Source organism: Arvicola amphibius, chromosome 5 (assembly GCF_903992535.2).
Source record: "Arvicola amphibius chromosome 5, mArvAmp1.2, whole genome shotgun sequence".
Classification (NCBI taxonomy): domain Eukaryota; kingdom Metazoa; phylum Chordata; class Mammalia; order Rodentia; family Cricetidae; genus Arvicola; species Arvicola amphibius.
This window is the reverse complement of record NC_052051.1, coordinates 98,316,552-98,344,295: the sequence shown is the minus strand read 5'-3', so window position 1 is coordinate 98,344,295 and position 27,744 is coordinate 98,316,552. Positions and strand designations below refer to the sequence as shown.

Here is a 27,744-nt window from a genome sequence, read left to right as displayed (position 1 = left end):
TATACATATTATATGTGTGTGTATTTATATGTGCATATATATGCATATATGGGAAGGTATACATGTGCCACAGGTGCGTGCTGAGATCAGAGAATAATCTTCCCACCAAGTAGATTCTGGGGGTTGAGCTCAGGTCCTCAGGCTTGGCAGCAAGTGCCTTTACCTGTTGAGCCATCTTGCTGATCTTGCTGGCCCTGAGAACAAGAACAACTACTCTCCCTTTCTCTCTCTCTCTCTCTCTCTCTCTCTCTCTCTCTCTCTCTCTCCTCTCTCTCTCTCTCTCTCTCTCTCTTTAAATGAACAAAATAGGTCTGGGAATGTGGCTCAAGGATAAAGGCATGCACTGTGCCAGCCTGACTGCCCAGCTCTGCAGTGGCATACATCTATAATGCCAGCACTCCTACAGAGGCAGGAGAATCATCCAGAAAAGTAAGAGAAACCGCCCCAGTGAGGGGAGAATTAACTCTCAAAAGTTGTCTTCTTATACTCACATGCAAAAATAAATAAACAAAAATTAAAAACAAAAATATTTGCTTCATGAAGCCCATCTTGACTGTTTTCTCCTCACCCTGTGGCTTTTATCTCATGCTGTCTGGGACATGGTTACTTTTCTTCAGGGCTGTGGATCGGCGATGAGTCTCCCAGGGGACCCCTAACATCCCCATGGCTGCACACGCATGTACACCCCTCCCTGCCCCGCAATCTGACCTCTAGTTCATCTTCAGCTCCCCTTACTCGGTCCTCTGCAGGCACGGTTACAATGTGGATGTCACCACAACACGGAACGGGGTATAGTACGGCCAGTCTTCGTCTCAGCCTGCTCCCTAGCTCCCTTCCTACTTCTGATTTTGGTGCAATTTCTTTGCAGTCCATCAGTCTTCTGTTGGCCTCGTTTTCCTCCTGAGCTTCATCCAATGAGCACTGACTCTCACATTTATATGAAAACGAAAATATTTGGAGTCAGAAATTTAGTTGCTCAGTGGTCACAATAGCCTCAGTGGCTACTGTTAGCACAGTACAGAATGAGGTCATTTTTATCACTGGAGACCAGCCAGCTGTCCTTACAATGTCACCAATGGCAGCTAGGGAGACTTGTTTCCTTAACCCTCTGCTATTCGTGCCTCACATTCTCTCCAACTCTGGTAAGCCATTATTGCTCTAGCTTTTCTCTGCTCTGGCCATGCTGCTAGACGACCTTATGGTGCACAGACCTTTAATGGCCAATCCTTTGCTTCTCCGTGGAAGTGGGGACTCTTTCTATGTGACCTCGCTTTGCTCAGAGTGGCACAGCTGGACACCCGCTGCTAGGAAGTCCATCTTAATAGATGCATTCATTGTTCCCATCTGTAAAAGCGCTCCAGTTAGACTGCAAATTACAGCCGCCACTCTGGTCTTGTCCTCGCTCACTGTATCCCCACCATTGGCATCTCAAACTCCAAAACCAGGGAGTCACACTGACTTCTGGACGGACACACTGTACAGTGAGACCACGTGCAATCTGAGATCACAACTTCAGTCACCCCCTCCTGTCCACAGGCGAGAGACGACCAGAGGACTTGCCACATTTAGTCACCAACTGTGTACTTTCCTTTCAACTCAGCTCGCTCACATTTGCCATCTCAGGAATCGCGGCCATTTGGCTAAGCGTCCGCCATTTTCTGAGGCTAATTAAACATGTTCGTTGTGTGTGCACTGGCTGACCAAACCTATCTGTGACTTTCTTATCCCAGAAGACTCACCTTTGCTTCTGCTAACACTGAATTCTTCAGCTTGAACCCTTCTACGTCTAAACTAGGAACAGCTTGCCTTGATCGCCTTTGCTTCTCCACTGTGTGTATGAAGTAAAGTGTCTTCAGCTTGGATTTCTGCAGCCATGCCTGCCTTTCCCCATGTGTCTTAGGAAACACAGATCCACGGAGCCCACGCAAAGTGGGAATCAAGGCTTTTTCTGAAAATGTGTGCTCTCCGACAGCCTTCATACTCACGTGGTTTCCTGTGGCGCCTGCGCTTTGTGTTGACACTTAACCCTCTCTTTCCTTGCTCATCTAAAAGAGGCTCTAAGTAAGGCAAGCCTCCGGGAAGAGAGGCGCTACGGTGGTTTGCAGGAGATGTCTGCCATACGTCTCCAGCATTTGAACAACTGGTCCCTGGCTGGTGGCTGGTGGGACAGGATTAGGAGGTGTGGCCTTGGCGGAAGTGTATTGCTGTTGGGCAGGTTTGGGGTTTCAAAAGACACATGCCATTTTGAGTTAGCTCTCTGAGGTTTGAGATGAAAGCTATGAGTTGTTGCTCTAGTCACCTGCCACCTGCCTCCACTCTGCTGTCACGGATTCTAACCTATGAACACCAATTTCCTTCTGTAAGTTGCCTTGGTCATGATGTCTTTGCATATAGAAATTAATACAGCAGCCTTAGTCAATTACCCACCTTCTATGTTATAGCAAGATACATTTTGCTTACTTTTTCTAAATTACTTTATCTAGTGAGCAGTGGCTAGAAATGTCTAACTGAGATGTTCTCCCCAAACTTTTATATTTTGAATGACATGGTGGCTATGTTGAGATAGGTTATGACTTCGTATGCCATTAAAAATAGAAAATATTTTTGTCCTTCCTCCCTCCCTCCCTCCCTCCCTCCCTCCCTCCCTCCCTTCTTTCTTTCTTTCTTTCTTTCTTTCTTTCTTTCTTTCTTTCTTCTTTCTTTCTTTCTTTCTTTCTTTCTTTCTTTCTTTCTTTCTTTCTTAATTTTAGTGTGTGTATGTGCGCATGCCCATGTGTGTTGGGGTGTGTGTGGCTGGAGGCCAGAAGGAAGTGTCAGCGTCCCTTGGAGTTGGGGTTGCAGGTGGTGCTGGAAACGGAACTCAGGTCTCTGCAGGAGCAGCAGGACTCTTAACCTCTTGAGTCTTGCCTTCAGTTTCCCATGTCATTCTTGTCTAAAATCTTATTGGCCCTAGCAAAAATGTACAACCATGTGTTACTTTAGTATTATTATTATTGTAACCAAATAGCATATATTTTCCTCGATAAAAGGAAGTGGTTTATTACCATCTACTAAAAAGTAAACCGATCATGTGAGGATCTTCAGTGATTTATTGGCCCGGTTTCTTAGGTGTTTGCTTAGAAATACAGATTAGATGGTAGCAAAGACATTCCTCAAGTATGGGAACAGGCATCTCATAGGAGAGCAGTCATGACTCATTTTTTTCTCCTAGAGAACTTGATGACAGATAAATGTCACGTGCAACGCCTGGATGAGAAAAGTAAGCTTCTTTGTACTTAGCCCAGACAATGTTTTTAGATGAACCAGAAAAATCCTTCAAAAGCTCCCTCAATGCCTCAAAAGTTTAAATGTTTCTACTGTTAGATCTGGTGCCTTATGTAAAACTTGGCCTTCCTGATAACAGGCAATAACCGAAACCATCCAGTCAAAACAAAACTTTAGTAGTAAGGAAGGTTAAATAGCACTGAAAAATGTGTAACTTTGCTCTTGAGGTCAGCAGCTTTAGAAAGGGCTTCCTGCTCTGGGGCTTCTCTGAGAAACGCCAGCAGTGTACTCTGGAGGACTGGGTGTCGCTGGCTGACAGCTCCCCCTGGCTGACAAGCCCTGTGAAATCTTGCTCCACAGCAGGTGACCTTGAACTTCCTTCTGTGGACATATGGTTCCATGGTGGGGTGACCCTTAAGCTTCAACCTCTCAAACTAGTATCTTCTACTGAATATAGAGGTGCAGGAAGTAATTTCAAATTCTGTTTCAACTTGAAAGCACGGCGGTAGTATGATATTTCCATGCTAGCAGGGATGTCTGAGGGCGACCAGTGCTCAGTGGGAGAGGTTTGGGTTCTTACAGGGTTGGCTTAGCATGGCTGGTTGTTCTTTAAATTCAGACCCTCTTGGCATTGATTAATGTTGTCAACTTGACAGGATCTATCATTACCCCAGAGACAAATCTCTGGGAACGTCTATGAGTTTCTGGTGATTAGGGATAATCTATCCCCATTTGAATGGCAGCATTTCATACGGTGGGGTCCCAGACCGAATAACAGGAGAATGGCAGTGCCTCTCTGCCTGCAAATGCAAAGAGGCCATGAGCGGCTTCAGGCCCCGCCCAACAGGACTTTCCCGCTGTGATGGGCTGTACTCTCAAACAGTGAGTCAGAGTAAACCCGAAGTTACAGTGTGTGTGTGTGTGTGTGTGTGTGTGTGTGTGTGTGTGTGTGTGTGTGTGTGTGTCACAGCAATGACAAGAGAAACTCCTATTAACTTTCAAAACCATTCCAGAACACTTTCACCCACCTGTCTAACCATGAAGAATGTTCCAAAATTCTTTGTTTCTCCCTTGAGCTATATAGAGGGCATTAGACTGAGGAGCTCAAGTCCATTCATAAAATGAGTTCAACTTTGGATGAAACAAGTAAATAAGATGAGATAATAAACCGAGGGTACTGAAGACCATTTGTTTATTACTTCACGTCTGTATCAGCAGAGCTGGAGATCTGGCCCTGGATAGCTTTGAAGGTTTTGACAGGGCTTCTGCAGCCATAGGACCTTACAAGGCTGACAGAGGTCGGGACTTGGTGCTGTCAAGAGTGACATGATTTAGTAGCATTTCTCTGATAAATCTGATGTGGACCAGATTTATCCTGAAATTTAAAAGACCATTCTTTCTTCTTAAGTTTTTTTTTTAATGAAGTGAGGTTAGTCTTTGTAATTATCACTTTATAAGTGAATGTTACAACTTAGTTAAAAAACCCCAACTTTGGGGACAGTGGGGTGGGAGTGGGTAAAGGCATTTGCTGCATGAGCCTGCTGATTGGATTCAATCACTGGGACCCATGTAAAGGTGGAAGGAGAGAACCCACTCCATTAAGCTGTTCACTGTTCACTGACTTCTATGTGTGTGCCATTGCTTGTGTCCTCCCCCTAATAATAATCATAATAAATAAATAAAAATCCCATTAGGTAGAATGGCACACTCCTTTCATTCCAGAGCTCTGGAGGCTAAGGCAGGTGGATGGATCTCTGTGTCTGATACCACAGCTTCATCTACATAGTGAGTTCCAGGACACCCAAGGATATACAGTGAGACCCTGTGTCAGTAAACCAGTCAGTACATAAGTGAATTCATAAATGAATAAATAATCCAACTTAAACCTTCATCTTGTGAATGACCTAGACCACATCCCTCAACAGTCGGTGTAAGGGTGCGACTGTCGTATTTCTCAGTTGCTAACTTTGAAAACTCTTCAACAGCAGAGGAAAGAGGACTCTGAACTCTATTTTCTAATTTATGAGCTCTGCATTTGGACCTGATGCATACTTGACAGATGACTAGCAAAGTGTATGGTTGCCATAATCTCCTGTCTGCTCTTCAGACACCAAGCTAATCTCGATGTAATGACTCTGACTTCAGATGTATCACCCGCTGAAGTTGGCTGCGACAGGAAGGCGTCTACTCGGTGCCATTTTACTGACTCAGAATTCTGAAACATGAATTGAGCCATACTGTGATACCCCATTCTATATTGTAAGGAATTTTTATATCCAGTGAAGTTCTGTATCCTTATGGTCAGTTGCTAGACAAACCGATAGACACCTCAAAAAAGTCAAAATAAATTTTCACTCCTTGTGGTTTAGCATTCCTCAATTCGTCTCTAAAGACACCCCAATGGTTAGCGAAGGTAAGCTTTCCTAACGTTTAATCTTTTCGACTCCCATTTTTACCATACAGAGACGCAAAGTGTTTTTCACACGTGGGTGGCATCCTGATTACAATGAGGACTGCTCGGCCCACCCTGGACTTCCTGTTCATAGTCTGGCCTTGGTCCAGGGCATACATTTCTCTTCACTTTCCAGGTAACATTGTTGCTTCATGGCCTTGAAGGTCAGTTTCCAAAACCACTGCCTAAAAATCACAGGCTAGCAAGGGAAGGAGAAAAGATAACAGGCTGAGCCGGGGCAATTTATAAACCAGATAATGAACGCTTTGATGCAGAGAGCTGTGTGCAGACATGACTTCTAAATGGTGAAATTCAAGACAAGAAGACTTCACCTTATAAGGGCCAGTTATGTGCCGTGGGATTGTGTGTGCGTGTGCATGTGATGTGTGATGTGTGCCAGTGCCCGCGGGGGCCAGAAGGTCCCCAACAGTTGAGAGCTGTCCCATGTGGAAACCTAACTGATCCCCTTCAAGAAGAGTAAACACTCTCAACTGCTGAGCCATCTCTCCAGTCCCAAAATCGCTTTCAAAGGTATTTTCTCTCTGGTTTCTATCTCTCCTTCAAGTTTACAAGTTCCACCAATCCTGGACATTTGTCATTAAAAACATTACCATTTTATTGCCACATTTATCTAACAGCCGCAAATGCCTTTGTAATCAGGCAAAACAGAAGTTAAAGTGTGCAGTGTGCTCACTTTATTGGACAAATAAAAACTGTGGGCTGTTTGTCTCTGTCTCTCTCTCTGTCTCTCTCTCTCTCTTGTTTTTTTTTTGTAGATAGTTATCTCTAAAAATTACTCTAAAAAAATAAAACGAGGGAAACTGGTCTTCCTCATCACTGAGGGTTAAGAATGCAGCCTTCTTCTTACCACTAGGTGGCACTGGTCTGCCAGAAAGGCCAACTCCAGGAACCACCGGAAACTGACCCAACAATTGTCTCCAAAAAGTGGACGCATATGGAAGGGCTTGGAGAGCTGCACGAACACGTTTGCAGGAGTCTAGCCATGGAATTAGGTACATTTTGCTTTACATTTCATTGAGGCTTCATGCACTGGCATGTGGGGGTGCTATACACATAGCAAGCTCTCTTGCCCACACTCCCCTTCCCCACTATAAGCTTCATGATCACAGGAGAGTGTGAGTGCACCCAGAAGACTGTTTTGCGCACGCACAATTCGTGAGTGTGAAGTGTGTGGGAGTCAAGTATTTCCTATTCAGTCTATCTAGGCACTCGATATTTATGCCCCCTCCCCCAGTTAGCATGCAGAGTAATGGATCTCAGTGACATTTTATGTGTACATGACTGACTGTACTCTGGTTTACCTTCTTCCTCCACAGTTCCAACCCCTTGTTTGTCGTTCCCCTTCTCTCCAAACAGCCCTCACTTTTGCTTTTATGACATACATCCCATAATCGTTTCCCTTCCCATTTTGTTTAGGTTTCTTCATCCCTGCACAGCAGAAAAAAACCAATGACATCTTGAAATTTATGGGCAAATGGATGCATCTAGAAAACATCATACTGAGTGAGGTAACTCAGACTCAGAAAGACAATTATCACATGTACTCACTCATAAGTGGTTTTTAGACATAAAGCAAAGAAAACCAGCCTACAAATCACAATCCCAGAGAACCCAGACAACAGTGAGGACCCTAACTTAAATAGATCTAATCTACATGGGAAGTAGAAAAAGACAGGATCTCCTGAGTAAATTGGGAGTATTGGGACCACGGGAGAGGGCAGAAGGGGAGAGGAGGGGGAGGGAGAGGAAGCAGAAAAAAAGTATAGTTCAATAAAAACAATAAAAAAGAAAAACAAAACTTTTGTGCTCCACATGACTATCATTTAAATGGAGATTACATGTATGAGAGGAAACATGCCATTTTGTCTGAAGTTGGCCTATTTTGTTTAGCGTAATGATCTCCAATTTTATTTGCAAATTCTTCAGTGAAATTCAAATTGCTTTGCTAGCTTCTTAAGCACAGGGAGAAACAAGCTCATTTCGAAGGATCATTTCTGTGTCTAAGAAAATTAGTGAGTTTCCAGGCATATGCAACAAAGACGCCACTCTAAGAGCTTTTAGTTAGGAGAGAATAAGCAAGTCATTATTCCTCCCAAGACGGAAGGGTCCACAGACCCCACGGAGGCCCGAGACTCCAGACCAGATAATCCTGACCTCTGTGTCTATGAGATTATTTCGGACATAATCATATCAACAGAAACTTATAAGTTAGGCATAGTAAGAGATGAACACAGCTGTAAAAATGATTTCAATCTTGTACAAAAGTAAAAGTTATTTAAATTTTATGCATTGTTTATACCTTGAGCTCTTTATTTAATAGTTTTCTACCATGATTGGCCAAGGCTAATTACAACTGCTGGAACTAAAAGCTGCTGAGGGAGACAGTCTTAACTGTGTGACAACCATCTGCAAACAAGGTTCTGTGGGAGGCAGAAGGTACTTCCTGCTGGCAGGGAGGAGGTGGCAATGAGCGTGGCTTTGGAGAGGGCACAGAATTGGTCTGTGTAGACAGAAGACAAATCAAAAGACAGAGTTTGAATTCATGCATAAGTGCTGCCTCAGCACCCACCGTAAGATGGTGGCAAGGCGAAAATCAGACAAAAGTGTGAAGGACTTTCTCTGACCATGAGGAATGAGTCACCCCCAGCTTCGAACGGGGACTTTGTCACTGGGCTTCTGAAGAATTCTCTGCTATTACATTGTGACGAAAAGGCAGGTGACAGATTGAAGATGAAAGGAATAAACCAGGAGGAATGGAAGCAGTCCCGGGGAAATGAAATGAGACAGATGGGTGGAGGTTCATCCTTGGTAATGCCCTTGCTGTGGGGGCAGCACTGGAAGGAGGTATAGGAAGACTAAGGCTTACGGGTGAGTGTGTGGAAGGCTGAGATTTTCAGGATGCATTGGAGCTATGCTAAGCTAAGATGCTGAGGAAACTGATTAGGGAGCCCAGGTTCGTGATACCCAGCCTGGCCACCACTGGCCTCCCAGCCTTCTTACTCCTGTGATCCCAGGGCCTGTACCCTCTCAGCTGCTGCCACCTATTCTGTCCCAGCTTCTAGCCCCATGTGATGTCTTCCAATGAGGCACCCACTGACTGTCCTTACATCCTGTTTGTTCGGAAAAACTGGGTTACAGGCAGAACTCACTAAGACAAAAAGCCACAATAAATCATTCCTTCTTTGGACTGCTTCTGTGGGCATGCTGCTCACAGCACCGTGAAGCTAAGTAATGTCCTCCCCAGAACACCCACTCAGCAAGGAAACTTTCTAGCCTTTTCCCTAAGCTTGGAGGCCGAAGACCTACATCTTAGACACCCTTCAGCCTCACAGTCTATGTTAAGGCAACATGTGATGTGGGATTTCCCTCTGTATGTTGTTTTATTACCATCGGTTAATAAAGAAGCTGCTTTGGCTAGTGGCTTAGCAGAATAAAGACAGGAGGGAAATCTGAACAGAGATATATAGAGAGAGTAGGTGGAGTCAGGGAGATACCTTGTAGCTTCTGAAGGAGAAAGATACCCAAAACTTTATCCGGTAAGTCACAACCTTGTGGTGATACACAGATTAGTAGAAATGGGTTAATTTAAGATATAAGAGGTAGCTAGGAATAAACCTAAGCTATTGCCCAAACAGTGTTTTTGTGTGATTATTCGGGTCTGAGCAATCAGGAAATGAACAAGCAGACTCCTCTAGCTCCTCCAAAGAACAGCCCTTTGGGTTTGTGCTTAGTCCTCTCAACCTAGAATGTTCTCCCTCTTTCTGCCAGCTCATGTAATTCATATAATTTATGAATATTACAAATTTCAGATAAATTTCTCATATCTTGGCTGGGACAATCAGAGCTGGGCTGGCTGTTCCTTCTGCCCTGTGGTAATCGCTGATCTTTTCTGCACCCAGGGGGAAGTTCGTCATTTCACGGTACTATTTACAAGACTGTAGGCATCATGCGGGCAGGGTATGTCTGTCTTTGCTATAGATTTCTTGTGTCTAGCACACTGCCTAGCACTAAGTGGTTATACATAGCTGGTTTCTTTTCTTACATGCATTTCTCATCTTACCATGACACTCTGGCATGCCAAATTCCTGCACAGTAATTATCAAACCAATTATCAATGGGTTTTGAAGAAATGAAGCTAAATGTACGAGGCATACTTCTGAAACGTTAGGATGAATTGAGCTGGGAAGATGTCTTTCATCATAGGCATATGGTTAAAGAGTGCTCCAAAGCAGCTGAGCTTCGTGGCAGCCCTGGGGAAAAAGCCACTAGTGGGAGGCTTACACACATCTGGCTCATTTGTACTTTCAAATTGTGCTTCTGATTTTGGGGAAACTGGAGAAATGGCTCAGTGGTTAAGAACACTTGCTGCTCTTGCAGAGGACCTGGATTTGTGTCTCAGAGCAAAATATGGTGCCTCACAATTGTCTGTAATTCCAGACCCAGAGGACCCAACGCCCTCTTCCGGCCTCTGAGCCCTGTATGTATATAGTGCACTTACATACATGAAAACACAATGCTCATACACAAAAGAAATAAATCTCTAAAGACTCTAATAGAATTTGACCATTTTAAAAGGTATCAACCCTGGGGCCAGCAAGATGGGTCAGCAGTGCAAGTGCTTGGTTCAAGACCAGCATTCCGAGTTTGATCCTTGGAACATGCACTGTAGAAGAAGAGAACGCTTGTCCTCTGACTTCCACATGTACACAGTGGTATACATGTTCACACACACACACACACACACACACACACACACACACACACAAAACACACACACAAAACCTTTTGAAGAAAAACTTAAAATTATCAATCTACATTTGACTTTTTTCTTTCTAAAGACTTTTTTCTTTCTAAATTTATGTAATTCAGGCTGGTCTGGAACTTACCATGTAGCCCAGGGTAGACTGGAACTCATGACTCTATTGCCTTAGCCTCCTACGTGCAGCGATCATGGATGTGTACCGCCAAACCTGGCACTAATGTGTAACATTTCGCACATGTGGGCACTGGTATGTTTTCAAGTATTTTGGAAAATATAGACCAGTAATTCTCACCCTTACACTAGGGTCAACTTGAGTGTCTGTAAATACATCTTTCTGGACCTCAGCCTTAGACACTTGAGTTAGCTTAAGAGATCCTCACCATAAGGAGAACTTAGACTGCCACAGCCTCATTTTTCAGGTAATGTCCTTTAATGAAAATGTATAATTAAGAAAACTCTTGGCATTTCCCTATTAACTCATTTTTAGAAAGCAAAACACATGAGCTGTCCTTTTCAAAATTCACGGATATCTGATCATTCCTATGAGCATCAATGTTTACTGTGCAATTTGTACTTTATTCTTAAATCTGGGCAATTTAGTTGCATAGCTTGCACAATTATCTAATTGCTGGCAATTTGTGGAGCCCACTTGTTAAACTGTGTCCCCCTAAAAAAAGGTGTTGAGATGCTAATGACTTTCAAACAAGGGCCTATGCAGATTTAGCTGAGCCCCTGAGGCTGGACCTCACTCAGCATAACTGGTGTTCTCACAAAACCAGGGCACAGATGCACGGAGGGGTACAGAGTAACCGCGTGTGTGAAGAGGGAAGGACTAGAGTGGTAAGCTGCAGAGAGGGAGGGTCAAAGACAGCCCGCCAGCTGTCAAATGCTGGAAAGAGATATGGAGGGGACACAGGGACCAGGGCCCTGCTCACCTTGATCCTGGGACTCCCAGCTCTAGGACTGGGAGATAGGAAACATTTGCTGGTTCAGGCCACCCAGTTTTAGTACTTTCTTAAAGGCCTGGCCAACCAATATACCTTTACATCCCTCAGCTCACAGAACATGGGCACCCATTGAAACCCCCTTCTCCACAGCTACCTGCCCTCTTAGAATGGCTTTAAATGTATACAACATACTGCATTATAAGCCCAAGTATATTAAATTACTCCGGAATTTATAAACTAAAAAGGTTATAGTAACTTCACATACTTTGCTACTGAAACGTGAGTTTAAAGAGTATGCTAGAGTTTATTAGTGAAACTTAAAATAAATGGTATCTTGAAATAACTAATATATTAAAATGTTGAGCCACATTGTGAAGATGCCACAAGTTCTGCTAATGTGGACACATCACCACAACTTAAACAAATACAAAATCTCAGCTAGAGGATAATGGGAATACACGTGTGCGTAAGTCCCTGAATGTGAATACACATGCACATAAGTCCCCATATTTGGGAATAAACGTGTACATAAGTCCCTGCAAGGAAATACATGTGCACATAAGTCCCCGCATGGGTATACACATGTACATAAGTCCCCACATGGGAATACACGTGCACATAAGTCCCCGCATTTGGAAATACACATGCACATAAGTCCCTGCATGGAAACACATGTGTACATAAGCCCCTGCATTTGGGAATACATGTGCACATAAGTCCCTGCATGGAAATACACATGCACATAAATCCCCGCATTTGGGAATATACATGTACATAAGTCCCCACATGGAAATACATGTGTACATAAGTCCCCGCATGAGAACACACGTGCACATAAGTACCCACATTTGGGAATACACGTGCACATAAGTCCCCGCATGGGAACCCACATGTACATAAGTCCCCGCATGGGAACACATGGACATAAGTTCCGCATGGGAACACATGTGCATTTCCAGACACCACCTGAGGTCTGTCTGTGGATAGCTTTATGGTGAAAAGACCAGGATGAAGAACACTGGAAGCCTCTTGGACTTTATTCAGAAACTCTCTTTGTCGTTTTGACAGATTTGGCCTAAATGTGGCTGACAGTCAACCCTTACTTCGTGGGTGCTACCAAAGGAGCAAGCCAGAGACCGCTGCAGGCTCCGCTGCAGGCTAAGTGCTCAACATCTGGGCCTGGGCACTCTTAGTCGAGCACCCTTAACTGAAATGCTTGGGGCCAGATGTGTATCAGATTTCAGTTTTTTTACAAAACCAATATATGGGCAGACTTTACTGACAAAGAATCTCCAATCCAAAACTCCAGTCTGAAGTGCTCTGAAAGCCTAGGATCTTGGGTCACTTTAGGTGAGGACACTCCACCCGTACTCCCATGGCACTCGAGGGAAGCTGCCTGGCTGCTCTTCTCCAAGTACACAGATGCAGATGACCTGAGGTTTTATAGCCTCTGCTGAATCCGTGGGTGGCCAGAGGCAAGACACAGACATGAAGCCTCTTACGCAGTTCACTAACAGTGCTCTCTAGATTGTGGGAACGACAGTGTGGCCCCCGACCTCAGCTGAGACAGCAACTCCCTGCGTGGCTTGGTCTGTGACTTTGAAATTCCAACAGTTCAAATGGGTGTAGATTTCTGCAATCCTTTTTTCCATATAGAATGAAACTATAATGTTCTAAAATAAATCCCATGTGTGTATGCCTGTGAGTGTGCGAGTGTGCGAGTATGCTCACATGTTGACCTCTCTCTCTCTCTCTCTCTCTCTCTCTCTCTCTCTCCACTTGTGTAGGTATGGGGTTAATCTCATTTGTTAGCCTCATGGGTCGTGTTTCTTAGGAGCACTTTGTCTTTGGGGACAGGGTCTTTCATTAAACCTGGAACTTGCAGAGCTGGCTCGGCCAGTCATCCACCAAGTCCCAGGGAGTATGCCTGTCTCTGCCTCCTCAGCACTGGGACTATAAAGGAGCACCTCTGCACTAGGTATGCTTTCGAATGATTGTGGGAATCGAACTCAGGACCTCCTGCTTGCAGTGTAAACATTTATTCAGCTGAGCTCTCTCTAGCCCTAATTTTTCCCCTGCTTCCCACCCCTTACCAAAGCATGGCTGGCCAATGTTGTACAAACTGAGAGCAGGATGCTGGCATGCCTCCTGTTCTTTTCTGTTTGTTTGTTTATTTGGTTTTTTTTTTTTTTTTTTTTTTTTGCCTACTCGTCTTGGGTCACCACACCCCTTCGGATTTATATCACAGAAAGCACTCTAGAAATACGCAGACTAGCTGGAAGATTCTGTCCCTTTCCAAAGGAGCAGCCCATCACGTCGAAGGAAGTAAAAACCTATATAAAATGCCAGGATGGGAACCCTGACCTCACCTGCTCTTCTAGGAGGCTATGAGCTGGCTTGCTTACTATACCATGTGGAAATTAAATGAAGTTTCTTTTCCCATAAGGAGATAATTTGTATCGAACACTCCAGGTGAGCCAAGCTGTTGGCTTGGTCTTTGAGGGATAGAGTTACTCCTCAGGCCAAAACAAAGCCCAACATTATGTCATAGAAAAATCTCATGAAAAATGACCTCAACAACATGGGCAAAGCAAAACCAAAACAGACTGTACCAACAGCCTGCAGTTCCTGGTTACCAAGGTGTCTGTGGAAAGTGAGCTCGTTGAAATCTTTGGATTGAATTTACTCATCTTTTTTTCTGGTTTGCCTTTTTTTTTTTTTTAAAAATCTATTTTCTCCCTCCACCCCCTCTCATCACAACCCTCCTTCATTCCTCCCATCCACCACTATAACTTTACATTGTTCAGAGGCAAGAATTTCCAATAGGGTGAAAACACTTGCTTTTTAAATCACAATAATGATGTAGGAAAACGAGGTGTGATTTTGTATCTAATCTCTAGGCACCTATTTGTGAAGTCTAGGCGATATGATCCCACAATTGATCAAAACACAGAGGGCAAATCAATGAAAGTCACAGACATTCCTAAATTACATGCAATTTTGTTAGCTAACAAACAATCAAACAAACAAACGAACGAACTCAGCCATTTAAAATCCAAGCTGATCTTAGAAACCAAACGTAAGAGAAATCTAGACTTTGGGTTAGAGCCCTTGCCTCTAGTGTGGAAAGCCCTTTTCTTTAAAGGGGTCGTTTCTGAAAACCCACTTTGATGGAGTTGGCTTCGATTTCCCTCTTAATTACAAAAGCTATTAAACATGTTCACGTTAATACCGGAAGAGTACTAACCGTTCAGGCGAGTGACCAAAGCTCCTGGAAACTTTAAGCTTTGGAAACACCACTTTTAAAGAAGGTATTTTTAGTTGCTGATTTTCACTCTAGGAACTCAGGTCTTTCCTGGTTTCCCCGTTCACTGACATCAGTAGCGGCAGGAGCTGGGAAACTGCAGGAGCTGGGAACTTTAGCAAACTTGAAAGAGGGTGCACAGGAGGCTTCCCACTGCCTCCATGTTTCCCAGTCCAGAAGGCTCCAAACCAAGTCTCGAGCCCCCAGGAAGGGATTTTCCTGCCCTTGGGCTCACCGCACTCAAAGATCACAGTTAGAAAGGTCACTAGGGCCTGAATGGGACGGTCAAAGAGAGAGTGATTGTGCGTGAATTCTGCCCACTATGCTCGCCGCAGGTCGGGCCCAGTGCTGTCCCACCGCGGGGTCGCCATAGATCGGGCCCAGTGCTGCCCCACCGCGGGGTCGCCGCAGGTCGGGCCCAGTGCTGTCCCACCGCGGGGACACCGGGTGCGTTCCTGGCTGGGGCGCCGGGGGACGGGGGTCACTGCACTTACCACCACCAGCAGCAGTAGGGCGCACCGGCCGCCCGGGCTCCGCGCCATCGCCTCGCTCCGCCGCACCCTCGCCTCCGGACCTTGCCGGCGCCCCGCAGATCCTCCTGGCCAGGTCCCACCCGAGGCCGCCCCTCTCCGCCTCAGCCCTGCCCGGGGTGCGGTTCCAGGTGTGGCCGGGTCAGAAAGGGTAGCCGGGGGCCGGCCCGTGAGCCTGGAGGTGGGGAATGCGCTCCGCGGGGAGGTGCGAGCCAGTTCCCGCCCTCCGCACCTGGGGCGGTGACGTCCCCTGCTGGGGACCTTGAGTGGCTGGCCCCGCCCCGTCGTGTCTCCTGCCCGGTCCCCTCTTCCTCCCGGATCTGCTCGAGTAGAGAACTTTCTAGCAGCCTATCCAGACCCCAGGACACAGGGTCTAAGGAGCGGAACTCGGAACCCACGATCGCAAGGCTGCTGTGGAAACGGGCTGGCGATGTAGGAATGAGCGCAGGTGGCGACGGGGAGACACGTGGGACACGCGGCGTGGGGCCTGCTGTTGCGAGCGAGGCTTCAGTAGTGTCCCTCTAAGGGCCTCTCACTCATCCCTGTGGCCCTTTCCAGCAGGTTTGCAACTTTTCTGGCGCAGCGAGGAGACCGTAGAAGGCCTTAGAACGCTCACATAGCAGGGCAATGGAGACAGGTCTTTGTCCTGCTGAACTCGGTTAGTAACGTCCAAAGTTACTGGGCTGCTGTAGGAATAAAATCACAAAATCTTTATGAATCTTTCTGCAGTAGCCAGCACTTTACTCAGTGATAGCTGTTAAAATTAATGCAATATTATTGCAAGAGTAAGTGAGTAAATGTTAAACTGAACTTTATTGCTATATTGTTATTCTAATTACTATTATTTTTAGACATAGTCTCATTTGTAACCCAGGCCCACCTCGGACTTGACATCCTCCTGCCCCATCCTCCCTGTCTGGTTCTGTGATTACAGGTGTGCTACTAGGCCCAGTTTAATGAATTCCTGAAAAGCAGAAACTGAATATGGGTGTCCAGACATTGAAGTCAGCACAGGTTAGAAAAATCCCCTTTTGCACATAAGAAGTAAAATTATGGAAAACACTCAGGTAAATTTGAATATATGTGCGTTAATTATCTGCACAAATATATTTTGAACTAACACAGTACAGCATCTAAAGAAAGGTGTTTGCCATAATCTTTAGCTGATGGGGGCTCTGTAAGTTGTAATTTTCACATCTTATTAACACTTCTGTTTATTTCTGGTTGGTGTCTCAGTAGTGGAAGATCCTCTCTGTGCAGAGGGCTGATGGGAAACGGGAGCTGCTAAATTTAGCTCAAGCAGCTGAGTTACTGCTACAGTCACAAGTGGCTCCCTCTTTTCTCTGAGGATCCCCTACTCTTTGCCCCTCAGTTTCAAACTGACAGTTCAGTGCCATCCTTTTCTATGTTATTGTCAGCCCCTTTCTCCCGAGTCTGCAAAGGCGTCCTGTGAGCTGAGAAGCACAGCCTCTTGTTTATAGAGTTTGGTCACTGGCCCACTTCCCTGTTTTGCATATGGTGGTTGGTAGATGAGCTGGTGACAGATGAGTTTCTGCTCACTGTCCTCTGCAGTGGAGTGGACCCCTCTGCCCGGTTACACAGTTAAATGTTGAGGGAAGAGTGTCTTTCAGTTTCTATGCCTTCCTCATGAGCTAGAAGTGGGTACTCCATAACCTGCAGTAATACTCACTCTTCACAACGCTGGAAGAACTAATCGGAGACGGCAGGACCTACCAAAATGTCTGCAGACCTTCCCTGGAAGCTTCCTCTCCGCTCTAAGAGCACCCTGGCCTTTGAGCCCTGTAGACACGAATTTATGCTTCATGTTCAAGACAGCAGGAACTGTTTCCTAATGAAGATAGTTGTAGCTTCCAGTGTAAGGACTAGTGACTACAGATTTTATTTCTGTTGAATTATTCAACAGTCTATGGGACTGTCAAAGCAAGCTTCAGACTGTATCCCTCTATAAGGTTCTGTCCCAGGACCTGAGAGGTTCCAGTCCTACCTGTGATGCCATCACTTTGCCAATTCTGAGCCTAGGACTCAGTTGAGGGGACTTTCTGAGATCCAGGTGATTCATATCTACCTCTTTAGCCCCTGATTTCTTCACACCTGGATGATGTTAAACTTATTTAATAAATCTCTGCATATAAAGCTAAGTGTGGTCCTTTCCAATGAAGCACTAAAGATGACTTCAGGATAATGGAAATGTTGACAAGATGTGAAAATTTTAACTCCTAGGCTCCTCCCTACCTAAAGTAGTTTAAGATTATGGTACACGCATTTTCTTTAGATGCTTAAGCTTATTAGCCCAAAATATATTTTGTTCCAATAACTATATGCAAATATGTTGAAGTTGGCCTGGAGAAATGACTCAGTGGTTAAGACTGTTTGTTGCTTTTGCAGAAGAGCCAGGTTTGGTTCTCAGAACACACATGGTAGATTACAACCATTTGTAATGTCAATTCCTGGGGGTTCATCTCCTTCTTCTGACCTCTCTGGGCACCACACACACACATGATTCACATGTATTCACACAGGCAAAACATTCAAACACACACACACACACACACACACACGCACACACACACACACGAGAGAGAGAGAGAGAGAGAGAGAGAGAGAGAGAGAGAGAGAGAGAGAGAGAGAGAGAGGCATTAAAATTTGCCTGTTTTCCATAGGGGGAATGGTGATAATCTCTAAGTGATTAGTCTTGGGTTCACTCCTAATATCACCTAAAATAAACGTTTTAAAGGTCAATAAAAATTAGTGTATCTCCTCCCTACCATCACTGTCTCCTCTTCCCACCACTTTATAATTGACGTCTTTTAGCCTAAGGTCAGATAGCTAGCTGGCCATGTAATTCCACTGACAATCCTTCTAATTATTAGAGTTAATCTTTGAGACTTTGAAAGCCCAACTTGGCTGTTGTCGTAAGAAAATACCTCCCCAGAAAATCATGTAAGACACAAAGTTGTTGTGGTCAGTAGGCTTACCTACAGAATTTTGATTATTAAATTATTAAATGATACCAAGTTGGGGATGTAACTCGGTGGTAGAGTGCTTGCCTGGCTGGTACTGGTGCCCTGGGTTTAAGCCCTACCTGCCTCGATGCCATAACCAAATAACTGTCAAGAAGCAGCTTAAGGAAGAGGGGAAGAGTTTGTTTGGCTCACAGTTTGAAAGGCAGAGCCCATCACGACAGGGAAGGCATTGTGGTGGAAACTAAAGTTTTGGTTCCACTGAGTCCTCTGCCAGGAAGTGGAACGAAGTGGGGCTGGGCAACCCTCAAGGTTCGCGTCCAGCAGCCCACTTCTTTAGCGAGGCCCAGTCTCGAGATGGTTCTACCACTGCCCAGAACAGCGCCACCATCTGGGGACCAAGCAGTTGAACACATGATTCTGTGGAGGACTTGACATCCTATCCATAACACTAACACCATGAAAATAGATGACAGCTAGAGAGATAAGTCTAAGTAAGTAAGACAAAGACATAGAACAAAATATGGAATACCTCAACGTAACCTAGAAGGACAATACAGGGAGGAATCTACTTTTAGTTTAGATTTGTGGGGGAAGGAATGGTCAAGTAATCCCTCTCTCTCTCTGGATTTTCCTATTAAAAATGATTTTACACTTATTTTGTCATTGTGTGTGTTGGCGGAGGTGCATGTGTCAAGGCTGGAAGTAGATGATACACATACGGAGTCAGGAGATGGTGTGTGGGTTCCTGGGAGAACTGGGGTCCCCAGGCTCTGCAGCCATGTCTTTACTCTCTGAGCCGTCTTGCCTGCTCTTCCTTAGCCCTTCCCTCCTGCTCATACAACGATGTGTCTGTTGAGGTGCGTTTATATTTCCTTCTTCTTCCTTGACACCGGGCATAATCTGCAGCTGTTTCTGTTGTGCAGATCGGCCACAGTCTTTCTTTCCAAGCTTCAAACACGAGCCATTACTACACGTGTGGATATTGCCTGGGAACCTCAAACAACCATGATGATGTGGTAGTCACCTCAGCACACTGACAGAGCAGGATTTCTGTCCTGTTGCAACCTCTCCAGAGCAAGTGTGCTCATTTCTCACCTGCTTGTTAGAGTGTGTGGTGGCTTTGTCACCTCACTACCAGAGCCAGACCCTCTCTATCATCCTCAGTCTCCATTAGGACTCCCACAGAGAATCAGACTCCCTGTGTGGAGCAGCAATCGCTGTGATATATGGCTGTTTCACCCAGGTCAGCTGTCTGAAGCCTGTTAGTTCCATAAGATAGCTACTCAGCCTTAGTCAGTTTTATATAGGAAGAGTGATAAAAATTTGTTGGACCTAGCCTACAGACCAGAAGGAATTAATTATAAGTGAAAAATGAGTATTATGAAGGAAAATGCTTTGAAAACCCATCGTGAGTGAATTGATAGGTTAGTTAGAAAAAGCTGGTCTGTGATGTGTGTTTCCTCTCTCTCTCTCCCCCCCCCTCTCTCTGTGTGTGTGTGAGAGAGAGTTTAATCACATGCATGTACATGTGATCTGTGTATGTGTGTTTCCTCAGCAACCCTGCAGCCAAACAGAGGTGTGAGTCAGGTTGTGGAGCACTCTGGCTGATGGCTGAGAGATTTAAGTATCCAGGATATACATGGAACTGAGTGTGGCTGGGAGTGGGAGGGGGAGGGTGAAGCCGTCAGAGTCCAGGAGCCAACTGAGAACAGAGTTCATCACCTTGAAGGTGGAGAAGTTAACAGAATTATCCTTCCTCTCAATCCGGGCAAAGGAGCCGTGTCCTATGCCCCAGAGGCCAAGGTATGAGCATCAGACACATCATAGCTGGGTCTTGAAGTGTCTGGATTCCCCCACTTTTTGGACCAGCAGTCAAATGCAGCAGCTTAGGAAGTGAGAAAGAAGAACTATAGGCTAAGAGCCGCTAATGGAAAGGTGGGAGGAGAGGTAAAGTCAGCAGTGGGAGAGCTGGCAGAGCTCAGAGGAGGCAGCAACACTGTTAATAAACAGTCGGCACCCGGGAGGCAGACGCAGCCCTGAACACTGGCGAGGACACCACTCTTTGAGAAGAATGACATAGTCTACCGCAGTGAGTTGATGTCTCACTCATCAGTTCCCCACACGTTCTTCTGTGTGAGTCAGCGCCCTAGGACCCATGACTGTGGGGACAGAGCCCCTTAACCTAAGTATTTTAAGGAAACTGTTAGTTGATCACGAGGAAGAGGAGAAATAGAAAAAGATGCAAAAGTAGCAAAGAGGAATTTGTGCAGTGGGGGACAAAGCATTTACTCTTGGGTCAAAGTATTTTCCAGTGTGACCGAAATGTGATCAAGCTGACTTGGGATGTATACAGAGCGGGCCTGGGAAAGCCCAGGCAGGCGGTACTGCCCTCCTCGCCTGACACTCCCTCCCTCTGAGTCATACTGCTGAAGACTCCCGTGGCATCCAGTGAGTGTTGTGGGGAGGTGGCACGTTGACCCACTGTCTATGATCTGCGTGTGACTCTGCCACCTCAAATGTGCCCCCCCCCCCCGTGCTCCACCTCAGAGCCTTTGTTCCCAGTGACTCTTCCCTTTGCACGATCTGTGCTGTTAATTTCTTCACTTTCTTTGTTCTCAAACTTTATCTTCTCAGTAAAGTCCTTCTCTGCCCCATGGCTTTAATGGTGTCACTGCCCCTCTTCATGCTTCTCTGTGTCCCGTTTCTCCTTGGCACACCACATCCTAACAGGTTATATTTCTCTTACTACGTTGTCCAGAATGCAAACTGTATGGGCTGGGATGTTTCTCTCTGTGTGTTTCTGCTGTGTTTCCAGTTTCTCTTGGTAAAGCACCACTATGAAAAAAAAAAACACATGAATATGGGAAGGGGCTTGCAGAGAGAAGTTTCCAGGAGTGGGAGGGAAACAATGGAAGTAAGGGATTGAGAGTACTCAGAAGCCACTGTGTGCATCCTTGAAAACATCAAAGAACAAATTTAATCAAAAATTTAAACAGGTGAACTCATTCAGTAACTATTAGTTAAATGTATGAATGAAGAAGTGAATAGGCTTTTGAAAGTTTTTGGAAGGTGTGTGCATACGTGTGTGTGTGTGTGTGTGTGTGTGTGTGTGTGTGGTGTGGTGTATAATAAGGGCAAAGTGGGGAAAGAGCAAGAAGATATCAGTTTCCTGGAGCTTATGGGTAACTCTCCAAATGAGGGAGGGGTGTGGTTGAACCTCGTTCATGAAGGACAAAATTTTCTGACTTCCCCGTTTGTTCAAAGGTGACTGTGAAGCTGGGAAGCTTAGAAGCCACTGGCAAGCATCTCCGTGTCCACCCAAAGTGGGACAGTCAATCGTGATTGTCCACTTGACGGGATATAGTGTCACCATGAAAAATCACCTCTGAGCTTGCATATGAGTGGTTCCAGAAGATCTAACGGAGGAGGGTTGCCTGACCCAGCATGTGGGCGGCACCATCCTACTGGCTGGGGTCCCAGACTGAACAACAAGCGAGGGTAGCCAGTACCAGCTTTCAATCTCTCAGCTTCCTGTCTTGGGGTGCAATGTGACCAGATGCCTCAGGCTCCTGCCTCAATGCCTTCCCTACCATAACAGCCCATGCTCTTATGCTGCGAACCAAAATAAACCCTTCCTTAGTTGCTGTCTTTGTCAGGTATCTTGTTACAGCAAAGAGAGAAGCAGCCAACACCCTGGAGGACAGAAGAAGAAAACATGAGTAATTGGGAAAGTCCCCTTCTGTCTGGTATCAAGCAGAACAGACCTTCACTACAGGAATTCAATACTAGGAAGGTTGATTTTTATCTACTCATGGTCAATCTATGGCTTTGGTTTTGCCCTGTGATTGTTTATGGGAATTCTTAGGAAGATAAAGTCACCGGAGGTGGTCAGGAATGAAAGGAGGGTGTCCTTGGCTGCTGACAGTGGCCTGGAATCCATCTGTAGGCTGACAAAGTGGGTAAGGTTTTATGGGAGGTCAACTGCAGTGTTTATAGAAAACATCCAACAGAAACCACTAATGACCAAAGATGACTAATGGGCCCATAGAAACACACAGAAAGAAGCCCTCAAAAGACGAAAAGAAATTTCTTGGATATTTCATTCACTTGCACATAAATAAGTAGCATTGTTCTATATAACAAAGACCACACCAACCAATCATCTACCAACTAAAAAACAACAACGAAAGACCCCAAACAATAGCAACAAAAAGCTAAATAGATACCATGTGATAGCTTTGGAATACAACCCCAGAAGGTCTTGACAAAAGCATGTTGGGTTGAAAATCTTGAAATGACCTATCATGATGCCTTAGCTCCTAAAACAAACTCATAAAAATCTCAAAAGTAAACCTCCCAAGGCCTTAAAGAAAATACTTACTTTAATCTACTTTAAAGATTGTTTTAAAATATGCAAAGATGAATGTGATCTCTTTAGAATGTTGATGCTGTTTGAGCTGATATGTAACCCTCAAGTGCAGAAGTCTGTGGATGGTTGACTCTGTTAAGATGCTTAGAGTGCAGTTAAGGGTGTGCAATGGTGATGGTTTTTCTGGGAGCCTAACAATGCTAGGAGATGTGCCTTGTAGGCCCCAGGTTTGAGTCTAGGCGCTGAAAACAAAGATGTCGCTGTCTTGCATCCTTAGAAGGAGGTAGGAGGTAGATCCCACCAGGATATGAGAGATATGTGTCCACGTGTGCTTGTCTTTGGGAGGGCAGGAGCTTGTTCCTCCAGGGAAGACAGTGGAAACCATTGCTATGGAGGTCATTTGCACGAACTGTTCTGATTGAAATGATTTTCATGACTTCCAGTTTGACATTGTGAATGGCATTTCTATTTAGTAACTCTACTTTTGTAGCAAAAGTAATTGAGAACCTCAGAGCAGGAAAAATGGCAGTTAAGTCAAGTCCACTTCTGTGATAAACACACAGGGAATGGGAACGCTGAATCAGCCTTTTACATACTATTTGGGAGGGGCAGCAGACCTTTGTTCAGCATCTCAGGAGAGTGGTTTTGGTTTTTCGGGTTTCTTCGTGTAGACCTGACTGTCTTGGAACTCACTCTGGACACCAGGCTGGCTTCAAACTCACAGAGATTTGCCTGCCTCTGCCTCTTAAGTGCTGGGATTAAAGGTGAGCCACCCCCTACACTCAGAAGAGTTTTTAAAATTTGTTTTGTTAGCGTTATTACAGCTTTGTTTTTGTGAACTTGTTTGGTTTTCACAACTTCTAGTTCTTCCTCTAAGTAGAAATTTTATTAAAAAATATGTTCAAATATTAAGCAACCAGTGAAACAAAAACTTGATACAGGGTCTGGGGATGTAGCTCAGTTGGTAGAGTGTTTGCCTAGCGTGCACAGAGCCCCGAGTTTGTTCCAGAACCACGTGAAGTCTGTGTCTGGAGTATACCCGCAGTCCCAGCACTGTGAAGGTACAGTTAGGAGGAGCAAAGTCCAAGGTCGTTTTTGGCTACATAATAAATTCCAGGCTAGCTTGGGATACATGAGACCTTTCTAAAAAGGAAAGGTATTATCCAGAGGAAAGGAAGTTTTATAGAAAAGAAACACAAGGGAAAGCTTTTACTTCACAATCACAATAACTCTTACTAGCTTGCATAAGAATATTGTGGTTAATTTTCAGTACAAATCATAATGTTTATTACAAACATGGCTGTAAACCTTGAAAGGTGATTTGTCATTTAGCGAGGTAATTGTCAATTAACTTCTGCATAACTTTCTACTTCACCCACTACCAGACTGTCTCTTAACCTTTACTGAAGCAACAATATCTAAGTGATGTCAGACCTTTGGAATGAGTCACACAGGTTTCATGCAAATTCAGCTACAATAAAGGTAAGCCTGACAACGAAAACTTGTTCTGATTAATTTTCCAATAGGTATGTAAGAGGAAGAAAGTCTGCCATTATTTTTATTTCTTAATGTTGGGATTAGAGCTGTCATCTGAATTAATTGGTTATTTGGATGTCAAGTGAACAAGTTAAGCAGAGCAGTATTACAGGGAAGGCTTGGAGTTAAACAGACAGAAATCCACATGGGGCTGTATGTGAAGAACTCTGTGGCTGCTAAGAGCAGATGAGTTTCCATTAGTTAGCACTGTGAGACAATCAGCCTCTCTCAGAATTTTCAGTAGATGCTGTGGTGTTTTCAAAGGAAATGGTCTCCATAGGGAGTGGCACTATTTGGAGGAGTTGTGTCCTTGTTGGAGGAAGTGGGTCATTGTGGGGGTGTGTTTTGAGGTCTCCTATGCTCAAGCTATGCCCAGTGTGGAACACAGTTCTCTTCCCATTTTCTGCAGATCATGATGTAGAACTCTAAGCTCCTTCTCCAGCACCATGTCTGTCTGTAAGCCTTCATGTTCTGCCATGATGATAATGGGCCAAACCTCTGAAACTGTAAGCTAGCCCAATTAAATGTTTTCCTTTATAAGAGTTGCCATGGTCGTGGTGTCTCTTCACAGCTGTAGAAACCCTAACTAAGATACCATTTTAAGAACAAAGTCAAAACATGTAGCAGAGGATGATTTTTGTCCTAGAATATATACCCTGAGTTTCAGTTTAGAATTTGCTAGGATATTGAAAATGACCACTTTATCCCAATAGAAGGTAGTCAAATCTGATTTCTTTTTAATATTTTGTTTTAAAGATTTTATTTATTATGCATATAATGTTCTGACTGCATGTTTGCCTGCGGGCAAGAAAAGAGCACCAGATCTCATTACCAATGGTTGTGAGCCACCATGTGGATGTTGGGAATTGAACTCAGGACATCTGGAAGTGCAGACAGTGCTCTTAACCACAGAGGCATCTCTCCAGCCCTCTGATTTCTTTTATTTGCCAGTCTCTAGCAGCATTAAGCCAATTGGTCAGAATGGGAGATCTGAGTTCAAGGTGTTTATTCACACAGAGATGGCCCTACACAGACAGATAGCAAATATATGATTTGTTTGGTTTTTGCTTTTTTTTTTTTTTTTAACAAGTTCTCTATGTATAACTCTGGCTATCTTGGAACATACTGTGTAGACTCTGTATATCAGATTGGTCTTGAACTCACAGAGCTCCACCTGCCTTTGTCTTCCGAATTCTGAATTAAAGATGTGCGCTATCACTCCTAACGTATGCATTTGTTTTGATGCAGAATTTCATGCTCAGATTGGCCTAAATTCAATCTGTAGCTGAGGATAGCTCATTCTTAAGTGAGCCATCCATCAACAAGTCATCCCCCAGGCTTGGTTTGAGCATATGAATAAAAAAAGGCTATTCCCTCCACCCCAGGCCACTTGGCCTGGGCAGGTGGAAATCAACCCTGAGCCCATGGCGCTGCATGGTTGGACCCCATTATGGTGAAGGAGTACAGAGTTGGAAATGGGAGATGGAGGCAGAAGGGTTCATGTGCTAGGGAGAGAGGCAGATCTGGAAAGGAAAGCGTGGTGAGGAATGGTCCAGTGTGCGTGGACCACAGTGGTGTCTGGGCCTGGGCTGCTGCCAAGGGCCATGTCTGGGTCCATGGCCCTGCTATGGCCTGTAGTCTGGGCTGACAGGTGAGGTCATGTTAGTCTCTGAGAATCAAGCTGCTGCTGGGGCCATACAGATCTGGGTGGCCTGTGCTGCCACCTGGGCCACGGTGATGTCAGGATGTGAAGTATGGTGGAGGGCTGTGTCTGGCCCTACCAAAGCCAGGGCTCAGCAAGAAGTTTAAAAAGAATTAATAGAAACATTAAAACAATAAAAAGGAAACTGCTGAAAAATATAAAAAAAAACTGCTGAGGAAGAAGAAGAAGGAAAAGGAGAAGAAAAAAAGAAGAGGAGGAGGTCATGGCAGGGCAGTAGTGACACATGCCTTTAATCCCAGCCCTCAGGTGTCAGAGAACTCAGATCTCTGAGTACAAGACCCGCTAGATCTACAGAGTGAATTCCAGGATATCCAGGGCTACATAGAGAAACCCTGTCTCAAAAAAACAAAGACAATCAAGCTCCCCTAAACAAACAAACAAAAACCCCAAAAGGCTGTGGATCAGATGGTATCAGTGGTTTGAGATTCTCTCAGGCAGGCAGTCAGCATGCCTAACTTAGAGTCTGTTTTAAAGATTTTACATGCAAATATAGCTTTTCCTAGTTACTTACTTTGTGTAGATGGAGAGGTGGGGCTGCGTCCCACCACCTGGCTAGCTTTACACCTGAAATAATTACATGGAAACTGTATTCATTTAAACACTGCCTGGCCCATTAGTTTCAGCCTCTTATTGGCTAATTTCTCACATCTTGCTTTAACCCATATTTAGTAATCTGTGTAGCACCACAAGGTGGTCGCTTACCAGGAAAGATCTTAACCTGCGTCCGTTGCGGAGAGGAGAGGCATGGTGACTAACTATGGCGACTGCCTGAAGCGTCTGCCTTCTCTCTCCCAGAATTCTGTTCTGTCTAGTCCGCCTACCTAATTTTCTGTCCTATTAAAGGGCCAAGGCTGTTTCTTTTTTAACCAATGAAAGTAACACATAGACAGATGACTCTCCTCCATCAACTTTGCCCCAAGTCTATTTCATGACTACAAGGACCTGATGAGGCACAGCTTGCTATGAGTATGAATCCTAGTAGCTTGTCTCCAAAGTCTGAACTGTTGTTAATGAGAAACTCAGAACACACATGGACGAAAACCGAAACTATTTTAAAGTTTATCTTTTGTTAATCATTAAAACAGTTATTTCTGATTGATTAGAAGGGATAAGATTTTAAATTTTCCTCTAAATTCTTCCCATAGCAATTTAACTTTATGAAAATTTTGGTGGGCTTTCTTTGAACAACTCATTATTTCCTGTCCTTAGCAATGTCTCCGGGATTGCTTCTACAGTGGAAAGATCTTTGGTTAGTCAGAGTTGGTGAAGGTGGCCATTGCAGGTATCGGCACGTAGGAGAAGCCCTGGGAGAGTTTTGGCCGACAGAATAGGTCTGCGGTGACCTTGGTGATGTATTTGTTGTTAGTCTGCTTCACTGAAAGTCTAGTTCAAGACCGGCATAAAAGAAGACAGCTACAGGGATCTAATATTGTGTCTCTATGAAGAACAGCAAAGATTTTTGTTGTTTGTTTTTAACGTCAACTTGGAGGCTGGAAAAGTCACCCTGTACTTGAAGCACTTCCTGTTCTTGCAGAGGACCCCAGTTCAGTTCCAAGCGCCCATGTTGGGGAGCTCATGACCACCTGTAGCTCTAGTTCCAGAGGATCGGCCACCCTTCTGTGGCTCTGCAGGTACTGCACTCATATGCACATATGTACACATGGATTCATAATTAAAATAAAGATAAAATATTAAGGATAACTTGGATATCAGCTTATAACCATAAAGGTGGCTTCTGAGGAAAAATTGTGAATTTCTAGCAGCCGTGAAGATAGGAGAGATGCAAAAGAGAATGTGTTTTAGAACCTAATTTAGAGCAGTTTTGAAGGAACAGGAAATGATGGCCTCATCA

General features: G+C 44.7%; 1 protein-coding gene across 1 annotated transcript in view; it reads right to left on the bottom strand.

Annotated features, from left to right (window-relative positions):
* Dsg2 (desmoglein 2) overlaps positions 1 to 26,654 on the bottom strand; it is a 53,646-nt gene extending 26,992 nt beyond the window's left edge. The window contains exons 1-2 of the mRNA XM_038330008.1: positions 26,595 to 26,654; positions 15,245 to 15,966 (exon numbers count right to left, since the gene is read on the bottom strand). Coding sequence (XP_038185936.1) covers positions 15,245 to 15,292 — 48 coding nt within the window. The 5' untranslated portion in view covers positions 15,293 to 15,966; positions 26,595 to 26,654. The remainder of the gene's footprint in view (positions 1 to 15,244; positions 15,967 to 26,594) is intronic.
* Between the last annotated feature and the right edge of the window lie 1,090 nt (positions 26,655 to 27,744).